At 37.2% G+C, this 23,280-nt stretch overlaps 1 protein-coding gene across 1 annotated transcript in view; it reads left to right on the plus strand.

Annotated features, from left to right (window-relative positions):
- LOC150104082 (transient receptor potential cation channel subfamily M member-like 2) overlaps positions 1-23,280 on the plus strand; it is a 580,140-nt gene that overhangs the window by 28,789 nt on the left and 528,071 nt on the right. Inside the window, exon 3 of the mRNA XM_090396744.1 lies at positions 19,719-19,898. Coding sequence (XP_090252870.1) covers positions 19,719-19,898 — 180 coding nt within the window. The remainder of the gene's footprint in view (positions 1-19,718; positions 19,899-23,280) is intronic.

Raw genomic sequence — 23,280 nt, forward strand, 5'->3', positions numbered from 1 at the left:
CTGAATATCGCGTTCTTTTTCCGATTTTCGTTTGCGATATTCTGTGCCTGATAGTTTTTTTTCTCTTTTAATCAGACATATTGGAATGTTAAAATTATTTTAAAAGTCAAATCCTAATAATATCAAAAAAAGTATTATTAACAATCACTACTCAACTGTATTCATGTATTTTGATTCCATTTCTTTAATTGGTTTACTCTTAACCAGTTATCTTATAATGATCGTTTAGTTTCATTGATTAAATGAAATTTACCCTCGGGTCTGTTTTACTATTGTCATTTGAAGTTAACATTGACAGTGCGATATTAAACGCGACATAATACTATATTATTTTATATTATGATTTTTTTTAAAAATATACAGTATAATGAAGTTTTATTATGTAAAAATTTAACTAACGACATCCTGAAGTCTGGTTTCAACAGCGAAGGAATAAATGACTTTATGATTAATTTTTCATATAGTTTAGGCCAATTTTTTGCCTCGTGCAAGTCCACGTGTTTCACCGTCGGTAGAGCCGGCCCTGTTCGTGAGCTTTGGGTTGTTGATTGGTCGAAGGTGCGTCTCGTTTCCAAGGATTACTTCAAGGCATGGCATACGTACTGACACAAAAATAAGTTTACAGGCACCACTAAACTTCAAATAATAGATATGATTTTTATAGACAGAGTGCAAAGTGTATATACGCCATGTCACCCCTCTTCCCAATCAGACGTCTTGGTGGTCGAGTCAATGCTATGAGTTGTGACGGGTCATTTTGTTTATCCACTTTGTTGCGAAGTAAATCATACTTGAAGAAATTATACTATCGTTTAATCCTATATTAAAGCATAAGCAAACAAAGTTGGCGCTTCACTTAATATCCCATAATATATATCATGGGATATTAACGCACTTGATGTGGTCAACAGCTTGTGTACAAATCTCCTAGTCACGAAGATAACTTTACGCACAAACTTTGTTAGCTTGCACTTGGATAAAGAATTGAAATAGAATATAATTTATTGTCAAGCTTTTCACCGACAGTTGACCCACTACCACAGTCGCTATCTTTCGTCAGTATTTCCTGTAGTGACCAGGCAAACCAGTAGATGAACATATGTAGCTGAAAGGCATAATAAGGGGAAAGAAATCTTGCCTTACCCAGTTTATTAAAAACCGGTTTAATTTTCTCCTTAAAACATCATTGGGCCTGCTGCATACATACGGTTATTTTATTGTCGATAATAAGGATCAGGCTTACTGAAAGCAGGGGGGGGGGTAACGCCTTAATCGAAAGTAAGTTGTCAGTTTTTAGGGGGGGGGGAAGATGCCAATAAATTGGAAGTAACTTAAACACTAGTTTCGAATAGTTGCTATGGGATTAAGGAAGTTTGTTCTTACCTGTCTTTCGCCGTCTAGAGATATGTTCAGTATGTCTCATCTCACCTTCATCTACTCGAAGAATAAAGCCAAATTTGCTGTGCATATCAATGTATGCATCACATAATTTTCAAGTACATGTGTTGAAAAATAATAGCGAACCCGTATTAAGGCTGGATGATTATGAAATTCCGGTTTGTTTTACGAGATCGTATTTTACCGAAACGAAAGGGGGGGGGGGAATGCTGCAGTCTGAAATTCACAATATGACATGGAAAAAAAAATATATTCCCGACGATCATCAGGACTGTGTTTTGTAATCTTATACGTCGCCTTTATCCTATTATCACCGTTACAGACTTCATAAAGATACAATACTCGAAGTGAAAAATGCAGCTATGGTTGTGTGTCAAAAGAATTTTCCTTTTTTAAAGCGATGAATTCACACTTACAAAAAGTACTACATTTCCTAGAAAATAAATGTGTAGAAGTGTATTAATGGACACGGATTAGGAACCAAACATGCAATGCATATTATGCCAGCACATGACACAGCATCAATCCTCGGGGAGATTGAACCTGTAGAGACCTTTCACAATGGAAAAGTCTTTGTAATACCGCCGCGGTGCTTGTTCGTGTAAATGTATTGCAACGGTAAATCAAATGACTTTAATATCTGCTCGAATGGTAATTATCAGTTTTGTTCTTGAATGCACTTGGGATTTTAGCACTTATTAACCTTTAGTATTGGAAGTTATAAAACTTATTTAGGAACACCTAAATATATTGATTAACGAACGATATGAAAAAATAGTAATAGCTAACAGAAAAGTGCGAATAGTATTACTCATACATTCAATTTTTTTTTTTTTTGTTTTTTTTAATTTCAATAGACGTGAAATACCAAGAATTTGGAGTATACGTGTATACTTACTGATGACTGTTTTATATCTACTAATTTATATATTTATCATACCTTCCGAGTTAGCTGTGACATGGTCACTTTCGCTCTTCCAGGAAAGTACTAAAAAACTGTATAATTTGCCATTTGTATGGGTGAAATTATTTTAGTATTTTATATGCATTGTGCGAGTTCAAGTCTCTTCATTGGTCTTTTGAAATAAAAGTAACGCTGCGATTCAGCAGAGAGAGAGGAAGATAAAAAGATAGTGAAATTGCGATTTTCACTATCTTTTTTAAAAAAAAAACACTGGAAAATTTTCCAGAAATATTTTCCTGATTAAAATTAATTTTTTTATTATTATTTATGTTGTGTCGTGTCTTCTATTTCTGTACTACTTATGAATTAGCGATCATTGCAGATGCTCAGTCATAGGTCGTATGCGATGCGTAGTGTGTATTCTCAAATCGTATACTCAACTCGCCCTCCCCCGCAAGATTAAATCCTGAGTGCGCTACTGAAGGAGAGAAAGAATATTAAAAATAGTATATAAAACAGTATACGAAGTATAGAAGCCTGTAGAACCTAACAAACGGATAAAAACATGTAAACAAATTAGGAAGGCCTGGCCCGCCCTAAAATGGCTCAGGACTGCCTCGATGTTGGCCTTCTCACGCCTGGTTTGTTCAGGCCCACCCACCTACATTGGAATAAAGTGAAATTAGACTAAAATGACAAAAGTAATAAAATTGAGTTTAAAATAAAAACAATGTTGTTACAAATATATGCACACTTGAATTCTCCCCTGTGTAATCTGACATATGGTTGGTGGCCTACACCATCTCCTCCAGAACCGTTCTTCGCACAAGAGGTATCTTTCCTGCTCGAGGGAGATAGCAGAAAAGCAGTTCCTAATTCCATAGTAGATTCCTCAACGAGAAGTTTTTTTTTTATTATTATTTTTTTAACGCATTTTACATATGATATTTTATAATCATTGATGAGAAAAATTGTGTGTGTGTGTGTGTGTGTGTGTGTGTGTGTGTGTGTGTGTGTGTATATATATATATATATATATATATATATTTTTTTTTTTTTTTTTTATTTTTTTTTTTCCCTCACCGGTGGGGAAACTGCAATAGTACACCTCAGAGAAAGTGAGTAATGGGATCCTAAGCACTTCATCCAGCCTTCGCCAAGTGCGCTGCACTCGTAGAAGTGGGTCTCCACAGTTTCAAATTGCATGGATACTTCGCAAAAGGGTCACAAGGTCGATAGCGATATTGTGATTTAACTAGTTTCACCGGGAGTCGGTTGTAAGCGATTCTCCAAGCCAAATCCCGGCGAAAAGGTTGTTCCCAGTTGTTTTTGATATTCGTAAAGAGGACCTCTTGATTCGTGCCCAGATCAGGTGTCTCAAAAACAAAGAAATCGAAAAGTTTCCAACAGCTGCTTTGGCTAAGGTGAAGTATACCCGAGTGCCATTTTAGCAAATCTTTTTAGTGTTTTACATATTGTAAAACACTAAAACTCTAGCAGCATCTCTGCACATGGTCTCCAGCCTATGCCGGTGGTCCCAAAACAAGGCAGGAAATGTCCAATAAAATATTTATCGTAATTAGAATGACAGATATGCGATTTTATGCTAGTGCTTTCCTTATGGTTCGAACAGTGAATATTTCAAAATCGGCAGGGCAAACCCTCCTTGCATTGGGGGAGGGATGAAGAAAAGCCCTGTATACCTCATGTTTCCTATGGCTCCTGAAGAAGTCTGTAAATGACTAACTTTGTGTGTGTGTTAGATAAGTTGATTGTGTGCAAGAGCATTGGTATTATGGTTTTGATGACTGCTGCTTTACTGTTGAAAGATGTGTGATTTGATTTATAAGGGGTAAGTTTATCACAACAGGAATTGAGCATTTTTTGTGCTGGTAACACAGGACTCGCATCCTAATATTGTTAATGGTATCAAACCATACTGGAAAATTGGCAGGGCCGAATTTTCCAAAAATTTTGATTTTCGTTTTGTCTGGGTTTGCGCAAAGAACACTGAGCACTCTAAACTGTCGCCATATGCCGAAGAAAGTGTAAATCGAATCGGAATCTCGAAGAGTTCCAATAATATCAGCATAGACGAAAGTCTTGCTCTGTTTGGATCCTATGGACAGCGGTATTCCTCTCATTGAGGGAGTCAATTTTATTTTAAAAATGTTCTGGTAGTACTGGAGGGGAAAAAAAGGTGCTTTTGTGGGGGGGGAGACGCCTTGCCTAATCCCTCTGCGTACAAGAATGGGTTCAGAGAAGAACCCATTAATGACGATAGATGTTCTATTGTTAGATGCTTTTGATTATTTTCCATTACGCAAGAAGCACATCCACTTTTTCTAGGATATAGTGCAGGAAGTTTCTTTGCACAATCGAACACTTTTTCCAAACCCCACTGACACGAGTGCGAGTAAGCACATTTCCTGTGCCCGATTTCAGACGATTACACATCATTTTTGTGAATAGCTTGCAATACATATTGATCAAGGAAATGGGCCTCCTCCTACCCACACTATTCAGGTTTCTCTCCTTTTTGGGGATTAAAATCGTGTACCAACTAACAAAGTCAGTGGGTACACGATTTTGGCACGATCCAGGCACATGTCTGGAAGATTAAAAAAAAAAAAAAAGGTATTAAAAATCGAGACCAAATAAGCAACATGAAATTCCAGACACACCGATAAAACTCAACACCTAGTCCAGTGATGGCGAACCTTTTTACCCAGGTGTGTCAAACATCTTTTTTTTTTTTTTTTTTTTAAATATTGACGTTGTTGATGTGCCACTTGCATACATGCATTATAAATTTAACTACTTAATCATAGGTGGTGACTTATACATATCATATTAGGCTATTTATTTAATAGGACATCGATATACAAACTATGAATTCATATTATACAATTAATTTAATAAATTGAAATTAGCTTTTTCATCAGAATACCAATATTTTTCAACATCCAAGGTGTGTCACCTGGAACCCTCAAGTATGTCAGTGCTGACATAGGTTCGCCGTCACTGACCTAGTCCATCTAGGCAGGCGGGGGGGGGTCCTGAGCTTTAGTTCTTTGTAAGCCCGAGTAACCTCTTCCGATGTTATCAGTCTACTTTTAAGTGCACATAGGTGTTCAGACATGCTTATTACTCATATGTTCCATTTATTAAAATCGCTCGTCACTCCGGCATCATCGGAATAGGCTCTCGAATAATGATGAAAAATTGCTTCATCTCCCGTGATCTTGAAAGTTTAACCGTTAATCTGAATTTGCCAAATTGTTTTCTCGTCATATATGCGATGCCGATTGTAAAACGCGGCCAATGGTGTTTCCGCATAACAGAGGAACAACTTAGTGCGGAAACGAGCTCGGCGACTGTTTTTTTTCGTCAATAAGATTAGCTCGATTTGTTTTTAATTAGGGAATCACCACGAATACCGTTTCTCTGGTTCGCACGGTACCACCCTCATTCTCTGTACAGATCTCATTGTTTTCCTTTGTACATAAGCCCTTTATCTCGAGCAATTTTGAAAGAGCTGTTTTACTTCGTTTTTAAAGGTGACCCATGTGTCCCAGTGAGTGTTCTTCCATTTGTCGCATAGCAGTTGTAAATCCTCGTTGTTCATTTTCGGGAAGTTTGCAGGAAGTTTCCAATGTCCTTTGGATGTGTCAACGACCTCTGGTAGTTCGATAGTTAACAGAACCATTTTATGGTCTGTTACTGAACTGCCAACCGCTATATGCCTTACTGTAACAACTCATGGCTCTAATTGCTGGAAATATAAACGCAGTCGAGTCTCATTGAGACTCCTCGCGACCATGTGGTACCGACTCTACCTGGATTACGCTCCCTCCAGATGGCAATGAGGTCGACATTATCACAGCTGGTCTGTAGCTAGGGGGTTGCGGAGGGGGGAAGTCCTCCCCGGGCGGCACTTTGAACCTTTTTGAACTTTTGCAATTAATTCTAAAATACAGTCTCGAGAACTCATTTCTGAATATTGTAATACTACTACGAATTTTCCTCAATTGCTGTAAGTGTTGCTAGCTGTGAGAGGAGTTTTCTAAATAAAATTGATTAAGAATTACCTACATTACTATGAAGTAGACTTCGCCAATGTCATCGACGATTTTGCTAACAGAAAAGCAAGAAAAATAACATTTTAGAATGTTGAAATTAAAGTTTTACTTCAAAAATAAACAATCTTTTAATTTATTTCCCTATACGTGGTTTAGACTTTTTGTAGTATTTTTGGTGTGTATGGAGAGGGGCGGCAAACTCAAAGATCGCCCTGGGCGACAAAAGCTCTAGCTACGCCACTATCTGTAGCACATTATGGTCTGTTACTGACTGCCAACCGCTATATGCCTTACTGCAAGGTTTCCCAAAATTAATACATCTTCGTGACCTACTAAAATTTTTATGGCCAATAGGCAAAATAAAACAGATTTGAATGTTTTCATAGAGTTACTTTACCGCGAACAAAGAGACTGTAAAATGGCGACGCGGAGGAAGCACGTTTTTCGTCTCTATTAATTAAATTATTTATTCATTAGTCCCGATTAAACTCCATTTACTTGTATTTTAGAGTTTCGTGGGAAAAGAAAAAAGAAAAACGAAGCACGTAGGTTTGAGTTTTTTTAGGCGACCCGGCATTTAGCTTTCGTGACCATGTGCCGGGTCGTTACCTACCATTTGGGAAACGCTGCCTTACTGTAACAACTCATGGCTCTAATTGCTGGAAATATGAACGCGGTCGAGTCTCATTGAGACTCCTCGCGACCGTGTGCCTGCTGACTGTTAGTGTGTACACGATTTTAATCCATCAAAAGGGGAGAAACCTGAATAGTGTAGGTAGCAGGAGGCCCATTTCCTTGATCAATATGTATTACAAGCTATTCAAAAAAAAAAAACCATTCCCAGTGAGTGTTCTTCCATTTGTCGCATGGGAGTTGTAAATCCTCGTTATCCATTTTCGGGAAGTCTGGAGGAAGTTTCCAAGGTCCTTTGGATGTGTCAACGACCTCGGGTAGTTCGATAGTTAACAGAACCATTTTATGGCCTGTTACTGAACTGCCAGCCACTGCCTTACTGCAGTGTTTCTCAAACTTCAGATATCCGTGTACTCCTTCCTAAATTTTCATTATTGCTAACTACCCCCTTATCAAAATAATAATAATAAATAAAATAAGTATATTTCGTTGCAAATGTCTATCTTATTTGAATTTATATGTACACGTAAACAAAAATATGCTTTATTTTTAATAGAACAAAATTGATTCATATAATTACTTTTTATTAGTCGCTATCGTGCGCTCTTCGCGTTGTTGCAGACTCACAAATGTACCTTCATATACGAAACTGAACGAAGATTCATGAGTGATCGCCCGCAAAGTTTTGCAAACTGCGTATCACAATTTGAGTAGGAGAATTCGTACATAATATAACTTACTGAGAAATATATAAGTTTAAAATAATTACTTTTTTTTCTTAATAATGATTCCATGCGTTAATGATGCATAGCCGAAAATTGTCACGTACCCCCCTGAAGACCTTTCACGCCCCCCCCGGGGGTACGCGTACCACACTTTGAGAAACACTGCCTTACTGTAACAACTCATGGCTCTAATTGCTGGAAATATAAACGCGGTTGAGTCTCATTGAGACTCCTCGCGACCATGTGGTACCGACTACCTGGATTATGCTTCCTCCAGATGTCAACGAGGTTGGCCTTATCACAGCAGTGTTGCAGTTCCCTACAGCTACCAGTACCAGAATTTTAACCGCCCACCTTGTGATATCATGTGTCTGCGATATAATTCTGGTCACCCCGTCCCCGCAATGATATTTTGAATCCCGTAAAAATACGATTCTAGGGACGTGAAGAATAATATACCCACCCATCCTGGCCTGTGTTATTAGGGGCATAGACAATGGGGAAGCGGATGGTTCTGCCCCCAAACTTCCAGTCTGTAGAGACTAGATGGTCTGCAACATATTTTTGAACATTGAAAAATCCACATAGAATAGGCAGACGAACAAGGATTTTTCCCTCCCTCGCGCAGCTCTCTCCAAAACACCAGAAGCTTTTGGTAAAGTTTTTAATGTCCCAGAACTAATAAAAATGAGGCTCCTGCAGAAATAGTACATGAACCTGATGAAGTAAGAATGGTCTCTAAACAGCGGTGAGACCGATGTTTAGAGACTAATGTTTGAAGCTAGAGTTATTAAATGAGTCTCATAAGACAGTATAGCGGTTACGGAGTGGACCATTCCACGTTATCACAAGGGTCTTCTAAATCTTGTTGAATGTGTAAAATACTAGTTCGCCGAACCTGTCGATTGCGGCGAGAAGTCTTTCCACTGCACCAGATGTTCCCCGAAAGTAGCGGATTATGATTGCTCCCCCACCCCTTGATTGTACTCAGAATTTAAGGGGTGTTTCTTTTGCTGTATTCGAGGAGATTGACGGATTTTGTAAATTATCGCACTTTTCTTCGGCAGACGATATAACTGTGGCGGGGGAGAGAGCCCTTCCTTCCAGGTAGATTGCGTCTTGGCTGGTCGTTTTGATTTTATATTTTCTTCTCTTCTTGATCTCTTTGCCGTTTAGTTGTCACTTCTTCATTCATTTCCTCTAGTGCTCCCCCCCTCCCCTCGTGGGCAGATGGTGTTGCCAGTTTTTGTGGAGGGAAGTCTCGGATTCTATTTCACGGTTTTGCTTTTTCATCTTGGTTTTTTCAAGCGACGTCTTTATAAGTTCTGGCCGTTTCACCTCCTTAGAATCAGCTGTCGTTGTTGGTAGCGATGGAAATTCAGGAACCCGTTTGTGTGCTCTGACGTGTCCGTGCTATCTGAATTAACCGATGGAGAGTTGAGAGTACTTCGATACCCCTCCCCCCCAATCGTTCTTCCGCTGTTTGATACGGACACGTGTTGATCTCGTGGTCTTGTAGTTGGCATTTTCTGCAAGGGCTATTGCAGTGCTCTAGGGTGTGTCCAGATGCCTTGCAATTACAACATTTGGCTCATATGCCTTCCGCTCCCAAATGGTCATAGGAGCCACACCTAAAGCACTTCCTCCTGACACTCGGATAACTAATCATAATCCTTGTAGAACCAGTTAGTACGAAATTAGGAACAGGGCTCTCCAGATTTCCACTCCGGATTATTGTTATCAGTACCTTTCTTGATGGCTTTGACAGTTTCCCCATTTCGAGAAGATCTTATGAATGACGTCGTCGCTGTTTTCAGTTGTACTTTAAAGGAAATCTGTCTATTTTGTTTGTTCCAAGCAGTCTTCTAATCATGACCAGAGTTAGTTACTTTAGCCCTGGCCCATTTAAAAATGTTGCGTCAACTTGTCTCTCGTTTCTACATTCTTTACTCGTATCTGAAATCTTCCCCATCATATGGGGGTGAAGCCATAAATATTGTTAGATCCTGCTACCTCGCATAAAGCTTGGCATACTATTATTTTTATTTTTTTCCTATTTTCAAGTCTATTTCAAAGACCAACGTTCTTACTCTGGGCAAGAACAAAGTAATAACTAATTTAAAACTGTTATAAGAGGGAGGGAGGGTAAATAGCGGTTAAAATCAATACATTATATCCGATAGGAACAAATCCTGCTAGCAAATAATCCTGTGGGTCAGATAAAAAAATCAGCGTACGAGAGAAACTAGATACGACCTTACCTCACGAGAGACGTTCTTACCTCTGCAAGACAAGACGTACAACTAGCGACCTCACTTTATATTTTAGAAGTGGCTCATCAGCTGCTGACTGACCAACAAAATAGGTTGTTGAGCAGGCCATATATTTATGGTCTTCTCTACAACAGCAGTAACAACTTCATTCACTTGTTGTGAACTGATTGGTTTGCGACCTCTGCCAGTCTAACTCCCAACGATTCTGTTTTGGAAGAAAACGACTAATCATTCGTCGCAGTGTACATGGAGATACTGAACCTCGTCGATATTTGTTCAGGCGAAAAAATTCGCGGAGTGCAGCAATAGCATTGCAATTGTTTACAGCTTCACGAGCAAAGCACGTTGGGGTAAGGTTATTGTCGGACAGCATTTTCAAATACATCACTGATCTATTTCCTTAAATCTCAGTAATTACCTAGTTAAATCATAACTTCATTTTATGTTGTCGGCTGGTCATAGCACTGGATCCCTTAAGATGCACTTGCGCAGATTAAATTTCTTTTGTTTTTCTTATTTTGCGTAAGAAAAATAAGAAACCGGTATTCCACAGGGAATACCGGTTGATATCTATATCAAATAAAATTGGAATCTGCAGTGTCGTGGTTATGCTCCTCCAAATTCTCTATGCAGTTGCACAGTAATAAAATAGTTGTTTAACTGTTTCTAACTCTCCATATTCTACGGACTGGTGTTTTTGTCTTTCTGCTTTTTAATAGAATCCTTCCTTAACCGATTCTCCATAAGTCCTATCTTGATGGATATATCCGGATCTTACTCAGATATGTGAAGAAACTACTTGTGTTGGCACCCAGGTTTGGTAGTTGATGATCTAGGTTTTCAAAGATCAACCAATACAGGTGTTTGTCCTTGATGTTGATGCCTTTGTTTGCAATTTCTTTTATTACTGTGCAAATGTCTTGGTAGTGTGGTATTGTTTCGGCCTTAGGTCCTTTGTAGTTGTCCATTCCAAAGATTTGCAACGAAAAGCCTAATTGGTATTGTAAACTGTGTTTTCTGAAGGTGATCAGAAGCCAGAATATTTTTCATAATCCTGATGCTATCCGTCATGTGACGATGCTTAAACATCAGTAGTTCCGCACCTCTTTTATTTGCCGGAAGGTAAAGATGACAGCGTGTTACTTCCTGAAGGTTCTGTGACTCTAATAGGAGATCAGCGGTTTGTAGAGCTCTTCATCAATGACTTCTGTAGTGCCAGTTAGTTAGAACGTGCATAATTGCTGCCACTTCTACCACTTTAATAACAATTACCTTTGCTCGGAAGGACACGTTGCCTACATCCAGTCACTAAATGCGTCTTCAGTGTCTTCTACCAGTTTATCTATTGGTGGTATGCAAGGCATCTCCTGGAATTGCACTCCCAAGGTGACAACAGGTTCTTTGCTAGGTTTTAAACCCTTAGAGAGGCCGCTATTATTCCATTTTCTGATGGTAATTATGCTGGTTTTGTCCGCATTGTCATCGAGTCCGCTAATCTCTCAGAACTGGTGCAGCAGCCGGAATAGGACAATGATGGAGTTGTCTCTCAGTGTGCACACGCGATGGTTTTACAGTCCAGTTGTGGTAGGGGAATCTCTCTGATCTCGTTGTTATCTATTATCTTTATTAACATTAGTTCTAGTGCCAGCCAAAGAGGAGCGGACTCAGCGAACAGCCCTGTCGGACTTCTTTTTTCAGTTTTATGGGGTCTGATATATGGCCATTGACGATTAACCTGGTTTGTGATTTATAGTAGATGCCTTCATCAGACGGTCAGATACTTTTCTGACCGCCCCTCTCCCTGCCAGTTCCAAGATATAGTGTAGATATTCTCTGTCAAAAGCTTTTTCTATGTCAACTATCATAAGTGCCAGGGTTTTTTGTATATTTTTAATTTGGCCAGCCTCAGGACATCTCTCAGCAGTAAAAACCCATTTCTCGCCGGGGATGCCGTAAGTCTGCGTACTGGTTATTATATGCGGAATTGTAATTTTTAGCCTGGTATGCTTTTGGTTATTACTGGTATTACTTTGGTTAGTAATTTATATTCAGTATTAGTGAAATAGGCCTCCAGTTGTTGATTATTGTTGTATCTCTTCCTTTTTTTGGAAGGGAGACCATATGGCTTTCGTAAATTTTCCTGGGCACGTTTTTGCTTTGTAAGATATTGTTGAATAGAAGTAATAGTATCGGTAATGGAATTTTCCATGTTGCTTTGAAGAATTCTGCAGTCAGACTATCTGGACCAGGCACCTTTCTGTTCTTAAACTCTTTTATGGTGCGTGTGAGCTCTGCGACAAAAGTTTCTATATCATGAAAAGCACTGAGTCACGCGGTATTGATGGGATTAAAAAGAAACGTCTGTGGTATTGATGGGATGCTCCAATCTGTTAATTGAGACTGCGCGGGTTGTTTTGTGAAGGCTTCTTTATAGTGTTGGGTAAAGGCTGCTAGAATATCTGGAGTGTTCTCCGCCTTTTGTCCTCCGACGATGAAGATGATGATGTTGATTGTTCTTTCTTTCTTCTACCGGTATTCCACAGGGTCTTCCTGTGGAATACCGGTTTATATCTATATCTGATATAGGTACCCAGTGGTAGCAACTCTCCCCAAAATATCCTTACTACTATACCAAGATAGTATAAAATATCAATAAAAGGTGCAAGAGAAGGCTTTTCAGATAAGGTGGGGACGGAATTATATCATGAACAATCTGAGTGGATGTGAACATCTCAGTGAGTTTAGAAGTATGAACTAATGCTTGATCATATTCCACTGACTTGACCTCTGATAATTTCAGATGAGATTGAGTGTCATTTAATTCAATAGTGGTAAGTATCTGGAATTAACGTATCCCCTTGATACTGTGCATCAGAAGATACACTCTTTGTTGGCAACCGCTGTGTTTATGGTGGTAATCTATTTCGACTACTATATCTTTTCCAGGTATCTTATCTTATCCACCCACCATTACAGAACACTGACGATTAGAAAATGGTTTGAGTCACACTAGCGTTTATATATGAATGAGGAAGGGAAAGTCGAGTTAATGGATGGTTAAGCGGTGAGAACTCGTGTCTTTGATATCTTGTGATCAAATTGCCCACTCATTAATATCCTTAAGCTCTTCTGCTGATACCAACTCTGTTCTTGACTTCACCTGCTCCTTTATACGTTTATTTGAATCACGAAGACTTCTTCGAGGTCTTCCTCTTTTCGCATACCTAAAGGTGGCATTTCTGCCTCATATTATTTTTGTTGTGGCACAGTAAGAGACAAGTCCCGTACTCCTAAGCGAGTTTCATTCTTCCTGAAAGTGAGAAAGACTGTCAACTAATCCAGCACTGCGAAGACTGAATAATTGATCTCTAACAGATTAATACAGCATCTTAGTGCGGACTGATGAACTCCGCACCAAGATGTTGCCGGAAGATACAGATACACGATTTGAAGTATCCAGAAGTTCACTTGCAGCCTCTTTAAAACCATTAATATTTTAAACTTTCAGTAAGATTAGGAAGCTTAGACAGCGGGCCCTGTGAGATGCTCACTTCACCCCTATACAGAATTCACCATCACTTTCAGATTTGAGTGTATGTATATACATATAATATTTCTGTAGGTGCATATACTGTACATTATACTGTAAATGCGCCTACAAAAATGACTTTAATAATGGTATGTAAGATGCAAAAATTAGGCTATCTGCTCGCACATATGCTGCTACAACAATTTCATAAAATATACTCTCCAAAAAAGCAATAAGATACAAACATACGTACGATGTTGTACCTAAAACATCGTAATATAAATATATTCCACAACATTGATTCACTAAAAACATAACAAAATCTGGTGCACTAAATTACCGCCGCTAATACGTGCTAGTCACAAATTATGATTGCAAAATACTGTACATGTTTTAAAAATATGAGAAATGTTTACAAAAAAAAATATATATATATTTCGTTCCACTTCGGAATAATTGTCTGAGGATTAAAAATAATTCGTTCTTAGGATATTTATTTCAGCCCTTGGGAATGTGAATTTCGACGCTGATTAGTTACAGTTCGAATTTAAATGATATAAACCAGCAAAAGGTTGGTCGATTGGTAGAGCCTCTGCTACTAATGGCTCACGAAAAAAGTGCTAGTCACAAATTATGATTGCAAAATACTGTACATATTTTAAAAATATGAGAAATGTTTACAAAAAAATATATATATATATTTCGTTCCACTTCGGAATAATTGTCTGAGGATTAAAAATAATTCGTTCTTAGGATATTTATTTCAGCCCTTGGGAATCTGAATTTCGACGCTGATTAGTGACAGTTCGAATTTAAATGATATAAACCAGCAAAAGGTTGGTCGATTGGTAGAGCCTCTGCTACTAATGGCTCACGAAAAAAGTTAAACAAGTTTGAGTGCGGTTAGTAGTTGGAAGGGGTCAATCGTTCGATGCTGTTGGCACGCTCTTCCTCGATGAGTCTTTCGACTCCCTGGAGGTGTCACATAATAATAACTTACTTTTATGGCTTCTGAATTGTTCTGTTGAACGCCCATGGTTTTAGTACAGGGTGTACAACATGTTTACTTTCCCACCAGAGCACTCTTTTCTTCACAGAACGTGCAGTTTATCATTAAAATAAATACGCTGTTTATTTAATTTCAAATATCTTCTTATTCCGGTATAATGAGTATTTATTACCTTTTTTACTGATAATCGTGCGGTCTTTAACGATGATGCTGTTTGATTGGAAGGACCTGGAATCGAATTCCGTCTAAGACACAAAGAAGCTTTATAAAGGATTTTCAACTGAATATGAGTGACAGTTTTTCTACTGCACAGCAGGCAATTAGGCCAGAACACACGCAGGTTAACGACACGTACTTGCCTCAGCTATAGTTGCTTCGGCCGCAATTCAGAAACCATCACAACCTGATCGTTGTGAAATCTCGTTATAACTCATTCAGTGTTATACTTACCAGTTAAAAGAGAATCTGTTCGCTTTTCAGCTCTCCAGTTAATTATTTCATCAATTGACAGTACTGCCAACATTTAACTTTTTTTTTTTTTATCGTACATGCAGAAAGAGACACGGTGTAAGGTTCAAATCCGTTTATGGCTAAACGAGTTTTTCGGGATTTTTCAGGCAAGGAATATCCGAATTTAGATGAAAGGGTTTTTTCCTTCTCTTCCTATAAAAATCGGGATGAGCATATTTACATTCGACGGACTGGTCGATTGGTACAGCCTCTGCTACTAATGGCTCACAAAAAGTTAAGCAAGTTTGAGCGCGATTAGTAGTTGGAAAGGGATCAATCGTTCGATGCTGTTGGCATACACTCCCTTGATGAGTCTTTCGACTCCCTGGAGGTGTCACATAACAATAATAATAATATCTTTAAAACAAGCAATCTTATTAAGTTTGGTGCCAGATCTACCTGACCCAGTGATAAAGAATAACTTTAAGATGGGCGCGGTTATGATAGAGAAGTACAGTACAGTATTATCTACTTGGTGCACCCTAATGATAAAGCACAATGCGGATCTGATAATTTACTATTTAATTCTTATTGATATATTACTGATTGGCACTTAACCTTAGGTCGGGAATTTATCACTCAGCTTGAAATGTGGAACCTATTGAAATGGAAATTTATTGTATATCTTTTAGTTCCTGGAATTAACTAAACACACACAAAACGCATTTTTGTGCTTTACGGAAACGTTACTTCCCTTTTTTTTATATGACATGTCTTATTTCAACAGCATTTCCGCAAAATCTCGCGTGTTCTTGTTAGTGAGTTGGCAGATAAATGTGGGTAAGTCTGGAATTTATTTTGTTTCTATCGGTGGAGGGAGCAGTTTGTTGCTATAGCTGTACTATCGCATATCATAGATCTTCGTAGACATTAAGTAATTATGATAAATGGACCGGGGTCATCTATTTAATTTTACTAAGAAAAAACAATACGGTGGCAGTACCTATAATTATGATTTAATTATAGGTACTGCCGTTCAAAGACAAATTACGACGTACTGCTGTAATTTGTCTTTGATAAGTCTCTATGGTCCTCAATGCCAATTTCATTGTTTTCTCGTTTTAAATAAGAATTTCTTATAACGTAATTAGATAATGAAATAACGCCATCTATATAATTTGCATGTCCTTTATTTTTTCAGTATTTTCAATCATATTGCTTACAGCAATATTATTGAAATATATGCACCTTCCTAGAACTCCATCTATATAATTCGTTTGCAGTACCTCATTGGCATTATTTTATTTTATTTTATTTTATTTTTCATCCTTCTGCGTTTCTGCTGGTGGTGTTGAAGTCATCATCATCATCATACGTATCAAGGATTTAGGCCTAGCATGGGCGTAAATTGTAACAGTACGTTTTCTAAAACATACGCTAAAAGCATTTACAGGAAACGTTAAAAAATAGTGACTTTATATTTTCAACAATGACTTACTGATGGCTCCATTATGTACATGTATTTTGAAAACGCTGTTGGCTCCTATATACAGTATATGTATCTTCATGGAACGCCATTATTCTTTGTTAATGGCATTCTGTGGTATTTATTGATGGTTCCTTTATACATTCATGAGCCAAAGCATCATGATCACCACTGCACGATTGACCGAAAACAGGCCAGCGGTATCCTGGTATGGACATCACTAGGTTATTTCATCCCCATCGAAAAATCTTGATCTCTGATTTTCTCCAGGGACTGTTTCGGACTAGGTATTGCCCTACATGGTTAACACTGTGGCATGAACGATCTGGAGTTTTCTAGAAAGACAACGCTCTGGGATTTTAATCTGTCTAGTTGGTCCAGAATATTAAGATAATTAGATCATTTCTGTGGTCTAGTTGAGTCAGTGCCAAGATGGATGCCAGCGATTATCTAGGTCAAAGGAGGGACCGCTCGCTAATAGGTGCCCACTATGTTTTGGCTTGTGAGTGTATATGCATCTTCCTAGAACTCTTTTCCGTCTAAGACTGCTAACTTTTTATAATAGAGTAACAGCTGAGTTGGATAAAGGGAATGATACTGCTGGATTTTGCAAAGGCGTTTTACAGGATACAATATGGAACTCTGTTACGAAAACAGCAACACATGGGAATGGATATGAAACTGGTGATATGGATAAAAGGGCGGCTCATGGACAAATACTAAAAAAATTATGTACATAAATGATATGGGAAATAATTTGAAGGGAGATATTCAGTTGTTTGCTGATGGTCAAAGTTGGATTAATAGTTAAGATGATGTAGAGAGCTTGCAGGATGATTTAAATAGGCTGACATGGGCAAAACATACTGGCTGCCAATCTATTGTATAAAAGTGTTAAGTTATGCATTTTGAGATACAAAGATTGAAAGCTGTGTACCGCCTTGAGCGAACTATTCCAGGAAATTGATGAAGCTAGGCACTTGGGGGGAGGGACCAGTAGAATAAAGTTGACGTTTAGAGGATATATTGCTAAAGTATCCAGAGTAGCTCATAGGATTACTTAGTTACTGAAGAACACACCAGCGGAGATAAGAGAGTTATCATTCCTCTTTATAAAACCTTGATACGACCACATCTTGATTACTGAGCTCAGGTCTAATCACCTGGTTTTCCTGAGGATGAGGAAGTGGTAGAGAGGATCCAGAGACGAGTGACCAAGATGGCGAGTGGTCTGTGGCATGAAGACAGATTGAGAGTTTTTGGATTGCAAAATTTGGTTGATAGGAAAAAAGGGGATATAACTTGTCTTTCCCCCTCTTTCATACATATGTATTAATGATATATTAAAAGAATGGCAATGTGTAAATAACACAGGGATTTAATTGGAACCAAATTATTGACTAAATACTCATGATAAAAGTTTAATGGAGTGAAACAGCACTAGGAGACGATTAGAGTAGTATTGATTGCTTCCAGTATTTCATCTCAGTTACAGAGACATCGTCAGGGAGTACAAAATAAGGCAGGCACACACACACACACACACACACACACACACACACACACACACACACACACACACACACACACACACACACACACACACACACACACACACACACACACACACACACACACACACACACACACACACACACACAAAGGCAGTGCAAAACTAAAACACGTCGAAGAAAGACTAGAGTCCTAACTAGATGGGGCACCCTATATGTTCTCCCTGATGTCTCTGTAACTTATACGAAATATTGGATGCAGTGGATGCATTAAATACTACTTTTAATCGTTTCCTAGTGCTGTTTTACTCCATTTGACTTTTATAATGAGTTTTTCGCAGCACTTAAGCCTTAACCCACGGATACCGACTAAACACATTACTATATGCAGATGAACAAATCTTAATTGCTAATACAGAAGATGAACTACAGTTGGTTCTATTGACAAGATTGCTGTCAAATAAATGAAATGAAATGAAATCGAAATATCGTCTGAAAATCACACAAACAACAAACAAACAAAAGTTATGGAATTTAAAGGAATGGAATCAATAAGAAGCAAAATTATTCTGAATAACAAACAAAATGGACAGTTAATAATTTTAATTGCCTTGCCTGTAGTTACATTGAAGAAACAGACCCGAAGCATAAAATAAATTCACCAAAATCATAGTCATGATTAATAATATCTTTAAAACAAATTTAGTGCAAATAAATACAACGTTAAGAATACTCAGTGCTTTAGCCAAACCCTTTACATTACATGGAAGTGAAATATTGACGATGAAAAAATAGACCTACAAAGAATAACATCAAAAGAAATGAAATTTGATACACTAAAATAGATTAAAAAAAAAACAAACCGAAATTTTACAAGAACTAAAATCAGAATCAACTGTACAAACAATAATTATACAAGCAAATGAATTTAACATGTGAATAGGAAAAACAAACAGTAAAACACCCTCACACCACCATAAGGATGGTGGTGTGATGCCGGAACAGGACAGTAACCCTAATACCATGAAAGGAAGAAAATGAAGTCCGAAATATGTGTAGAGCTTTTGGTTGCTTGACTTCTTTTGGTCCTCAAAATTTTGATTTGTCATTACTATAATTAATTGTGTTTTATTATTAAAGTAATAAATTATTATAATATTTCTAATGCAAAGTTGCTTGTGAAGTTGCTTTGCTCCATATACTGTCAAAATCCATTTCGGAAAGGTGATGCTTAGAATGGTATGTATTGAAAGGTAAGAATCAACTCCATCTGAGGAAGCGGGGTTTTAGTAGCAGTCAAAGAATAATGCTGACTGACTTTCTTGCAGATAAATTTGTTAGGCTACATGAACCATAAAATTAATTCACAGCTGCCAAAATTCCAAGAATATAATAATGCAGTGATTGTTATATGATTAACCACAACTAATGAGCCATGAAGTTGTTTCTCCATTTCAGTAACACCCATTGATACTCAACTAAAAATGACACATTAAGTATTCGGCATTTTGAAGTATATCTTGTGTCGTTAGTTTTGTATTCCAGTGCATTTCTAATTTTTTGTTTTTATTTGCGTTATGCGTATGTTTGACTGCACAAGTAAGCTTAAGCGAAGACCACTGGTCATCCTATTCAGATAGAATTTGTACTACGCGAAATGTATTAAAACTTGTAAAATATATCAGCATGCATGAGTGAATGTTATTGATATTATATAGGGTCATCCTTTCATGCGAACTACACATGACGCTAATATGGAAGATGTAGAGCATGTTTTACGTAAGGAATGGAAAATTAGAAGCCCACGTATTGTGTTAGTAGTTATTTCTAATATAGCATCCTTGCAAACTTGGACAAATTCGAAGCAAATCGAACACTTCCAGTTTGGTTTAATAAAGGTAAGAGTTTTCAAATTCAACAGTTTTGATTTCATGTATTAATTTCAAGAAATTTAGTTGTTATTACTTTAAACGTTTACCAATATAATAACTAAAATGTCGCTAGAAAAAAAAGAACGAATAACATAGGGGGAAATTTTACGATAAAAATTATTTTATTAAACAGTTATCCGTTCTTTTTTTTTTTTTTCTTCTTTTTTTTGTCTAGTTTATTGATCTTACTTCGGCGGTTAGTTTTAAAATCAGTATTTTTTTAATTTTATTTTCATTCAGGTGTGAATAATTCTTAAATAATAACAATAATGATAATATATAATATATATATGCAACAGTATTCAAAAAACTGCAGTAAACATTTGTTTACTGTGTTTTTCATATATATATATATATATTCATTTTTTAAATTAACTGACTTAAACCCGAGAATTATAACACAATGACATTTATTTGAAAAAAAACGCAACATGTTTCGTCAAAAAACCCGTCTCGGGTTTAAGTCAGTTAATTTAAAAAATGAACATATCCCAACCCCGAGTTAATAGTACGTTTCATATATATATATATATATATATATATATATATGAAAAACCTTTAATGACTAATACCGAGAGATAAAAAGATGACATGATATATTAGAAAAGATACTACTAGTTTACTAGATTCGTTGATTTGATCAACATCTTCAGGTATCACAATCAAAGAAGTATATAAAGAATTACAGAGACTTAAAATTATAATAACAGAACAAGTACAAAAAGACAGTAGCGTGCTTGAAAACAAAATGCGAGCTTGAGTTCCAAACAAACGTATACAACGCGCTGTCGCGACTGCGCCAGTACTGAACAGAGGCAACGTGTGCGTCAGAGAGATTAAAACTCAGGCTGTTGTTGATATTAGAAGAATCTAGAGAAATTTCCCTAGATTCGACAATCTTTCTCTAGAGTTCATCATAGTACACATGGATGTTAGAAGTTTGAGTCCAGTTCACAATGTGTTGGCGGCCTTCGTCTGAGTTAGTTGAAAAGAGAACGTGGCTAGAGAGAGCTAGGGAAATTTCTCTAGATTCTTCTCATACCAACAACAGCCTGAGTTTTAATCTCTCTGACGCACACGTTGCCTCTGTTCAGTACTGGCGCACTCGCGACAGCGCGTTGTATACGTTTGTTTGGAACTCAAGCTCGCATTTTGTTTTCAAACACGCTACTGTCTTTTTGTACTTGTTCTGTTATTACAATTTTAAGTCTCTGTAATTCTTTATATACTTCTTTGATTGTGATACCTGAAGATGTTGATCAATTCAATGAAACTAGTAAACTAGTAGTATCTTTTCTAATATATCATGTCATCTTTTTATCTCTCGGTATTAGTCATTAAAGGTTTTTCATAATATTCCAACCAAGTAAAAATGAATTCTGTAAATATATATATATATATATATATATATACACATGGGAATAAATTTTTAACTTGGGTATATTGTATATTAGTATATTAGGAGCTAAAATAACCAAGCATATAAAATTGCTTGGTTATCCTAATATATATATACATGTGTATATATATATATATATATATATATATATATATATATATATATATATATATATATATATATATATATATATATATATATATATACTTAAGTTACGTTTCAGGCAACATACAGATTCACGTGAAGTGTTCTTTTCATTCCGTGAAAACAGTATAGTCTTCTTTTAAATATGCCACTACTTCACATGTAGTGGCACATTTCAAACGGAGCATTCGGTTTCACTTAGTCCACAAGCGATTCTTTTTTTTTGAGGGGGGGGGGGGGATTATGTCAGAATGCTAAAACTCCAGATGTTATACCCTTATATTGTATCTCTGTGTAACTGTTTTTTTTTAATTATTTTATTTAAAAACAGTTATTATGATACTAAATATTGTTCCTCATCATTTCCCCACGTTTCTAATTGCTTCTTCCCCCAATACCCGTTTTTTTTTTGTTTTTTTCTTTCAAAATTGCCGTTTTAAAATCACACTTTTTAATTTTATAACATTAAATGACAAATCATTATAAGGATTTTTCATGCTGATTTCAAAATGTTTTACGCATCGAAAACAATTTAAACATTCATCGAATGGTGCAAAAATAGCTAATGAAATAATATTTACAAAGGTATATACATAATATGTTAACTCAGCATTTGAAGCTTGAAAACTTTAGAATATTCACTAAAGTGAAAAGTTCAGTAATAATTTACCTGGAAGGAAAAACACATTCAAGTTTATTTACTCGTTCAGCAGTGCCGCATTTACCATTAGGCGCAAGCTGGGGCCCTCACTCTCTATGGGGGCCACATTTTAAAATCTTACTCCTCACAAAGAACTATAAAAAAACAGCTTAGTTATAGTTGCAAAATAAAATACTTATTTTTAAATATTAAATTCATAATATAAAAACTAGAGGCCGCTGAAAAATTTGTGAGCCCTCCCGCTTCCATTTGAAATACATTGTTCTTTCCTTAGAATATAAAAATAACAGGAACTCCTGTATTCCATAAAATTCATGTATGTAAGCGTACCTGTTAACTTTAATGGCGAGATGGACGTCAATCTCTTGGAATTTTATTCCTTCATCGCTAGATTTTGATTATTAATGATGAGAAATTTTTGAGCGCCTGGCTCGCCCGAATTAGGGCTGTGTAGAATCGTTTGAAGCGATGATCAGAGCTGCCTTTGGGCGTTTGTGTCTCCATCTGTCGTTTTCATCATAATTTCATGCATCACGAATGAATTGGTTGGGATGGAGTGATGCCTGGGCGAAGTACTTGGCAGCAGTCTGGTATCTTCTGATACGAAGGTATGTCTGGCATGTTTCCGTCTTGGTGGAGGAGAGCATTCCTAACAAACCACGGGGCGTCGAAGATCATTCGGAGGCATTTATTTTGTAGTACCTGTAGTCTTTTGATGTTGCTTGGGTAGGTGTGGCGCCATGCCGGCGATCAGTAGGTTAGTATGGGTCTGATGATTGTTTTGTATATTGTTAGTTTGTTTTCTGTACTGACTTTGCTTCTTCGGTTGAGTAGAGTGTAGAGTTGAGCTGCTGAGTTGGCTTTGTTGCAGGCATGTGAGTGTGGGGGTTGAAGCTGAGGCTGTTATCCAGTTTGATTCCCAGGTATTTTACTTCTTTTTGGCATAGGATATCAGTGTCGAACATCGTGACTGCTCCGTGGTGAGTAGTTTCCTTCTTGTAAAGAGTATGGCCGTGCTCTTGTTGGCGTTGACATCTATCCTCCATTTCTGAAACCATTCTTCAAGATTTGTTGCTGCGTCTTGTAGTCGTTGTGTGGCTAAGTGTTACCTGAGTGATCTGGTCAGTATTGCCATGTCGTCTGCA

The sequence above is a fragment of the Typopeltis vanoorti genome, chromosome 8 (genome assembly GCF_054136105.1).
Source record: "Typopeltis vanoorti isolate ZY-2024b chromosome 8, IOZ_Tvanoo_1.0, whole genome shotgun sequence".
Taxonomy (NCBI): domain Eukaryota; kingdom Metazoa; phylum Arthropoda; class Arachnida; order Uropygi; family Thelyphonidae; genus Typopeltis; species Typopeltis vanoorti.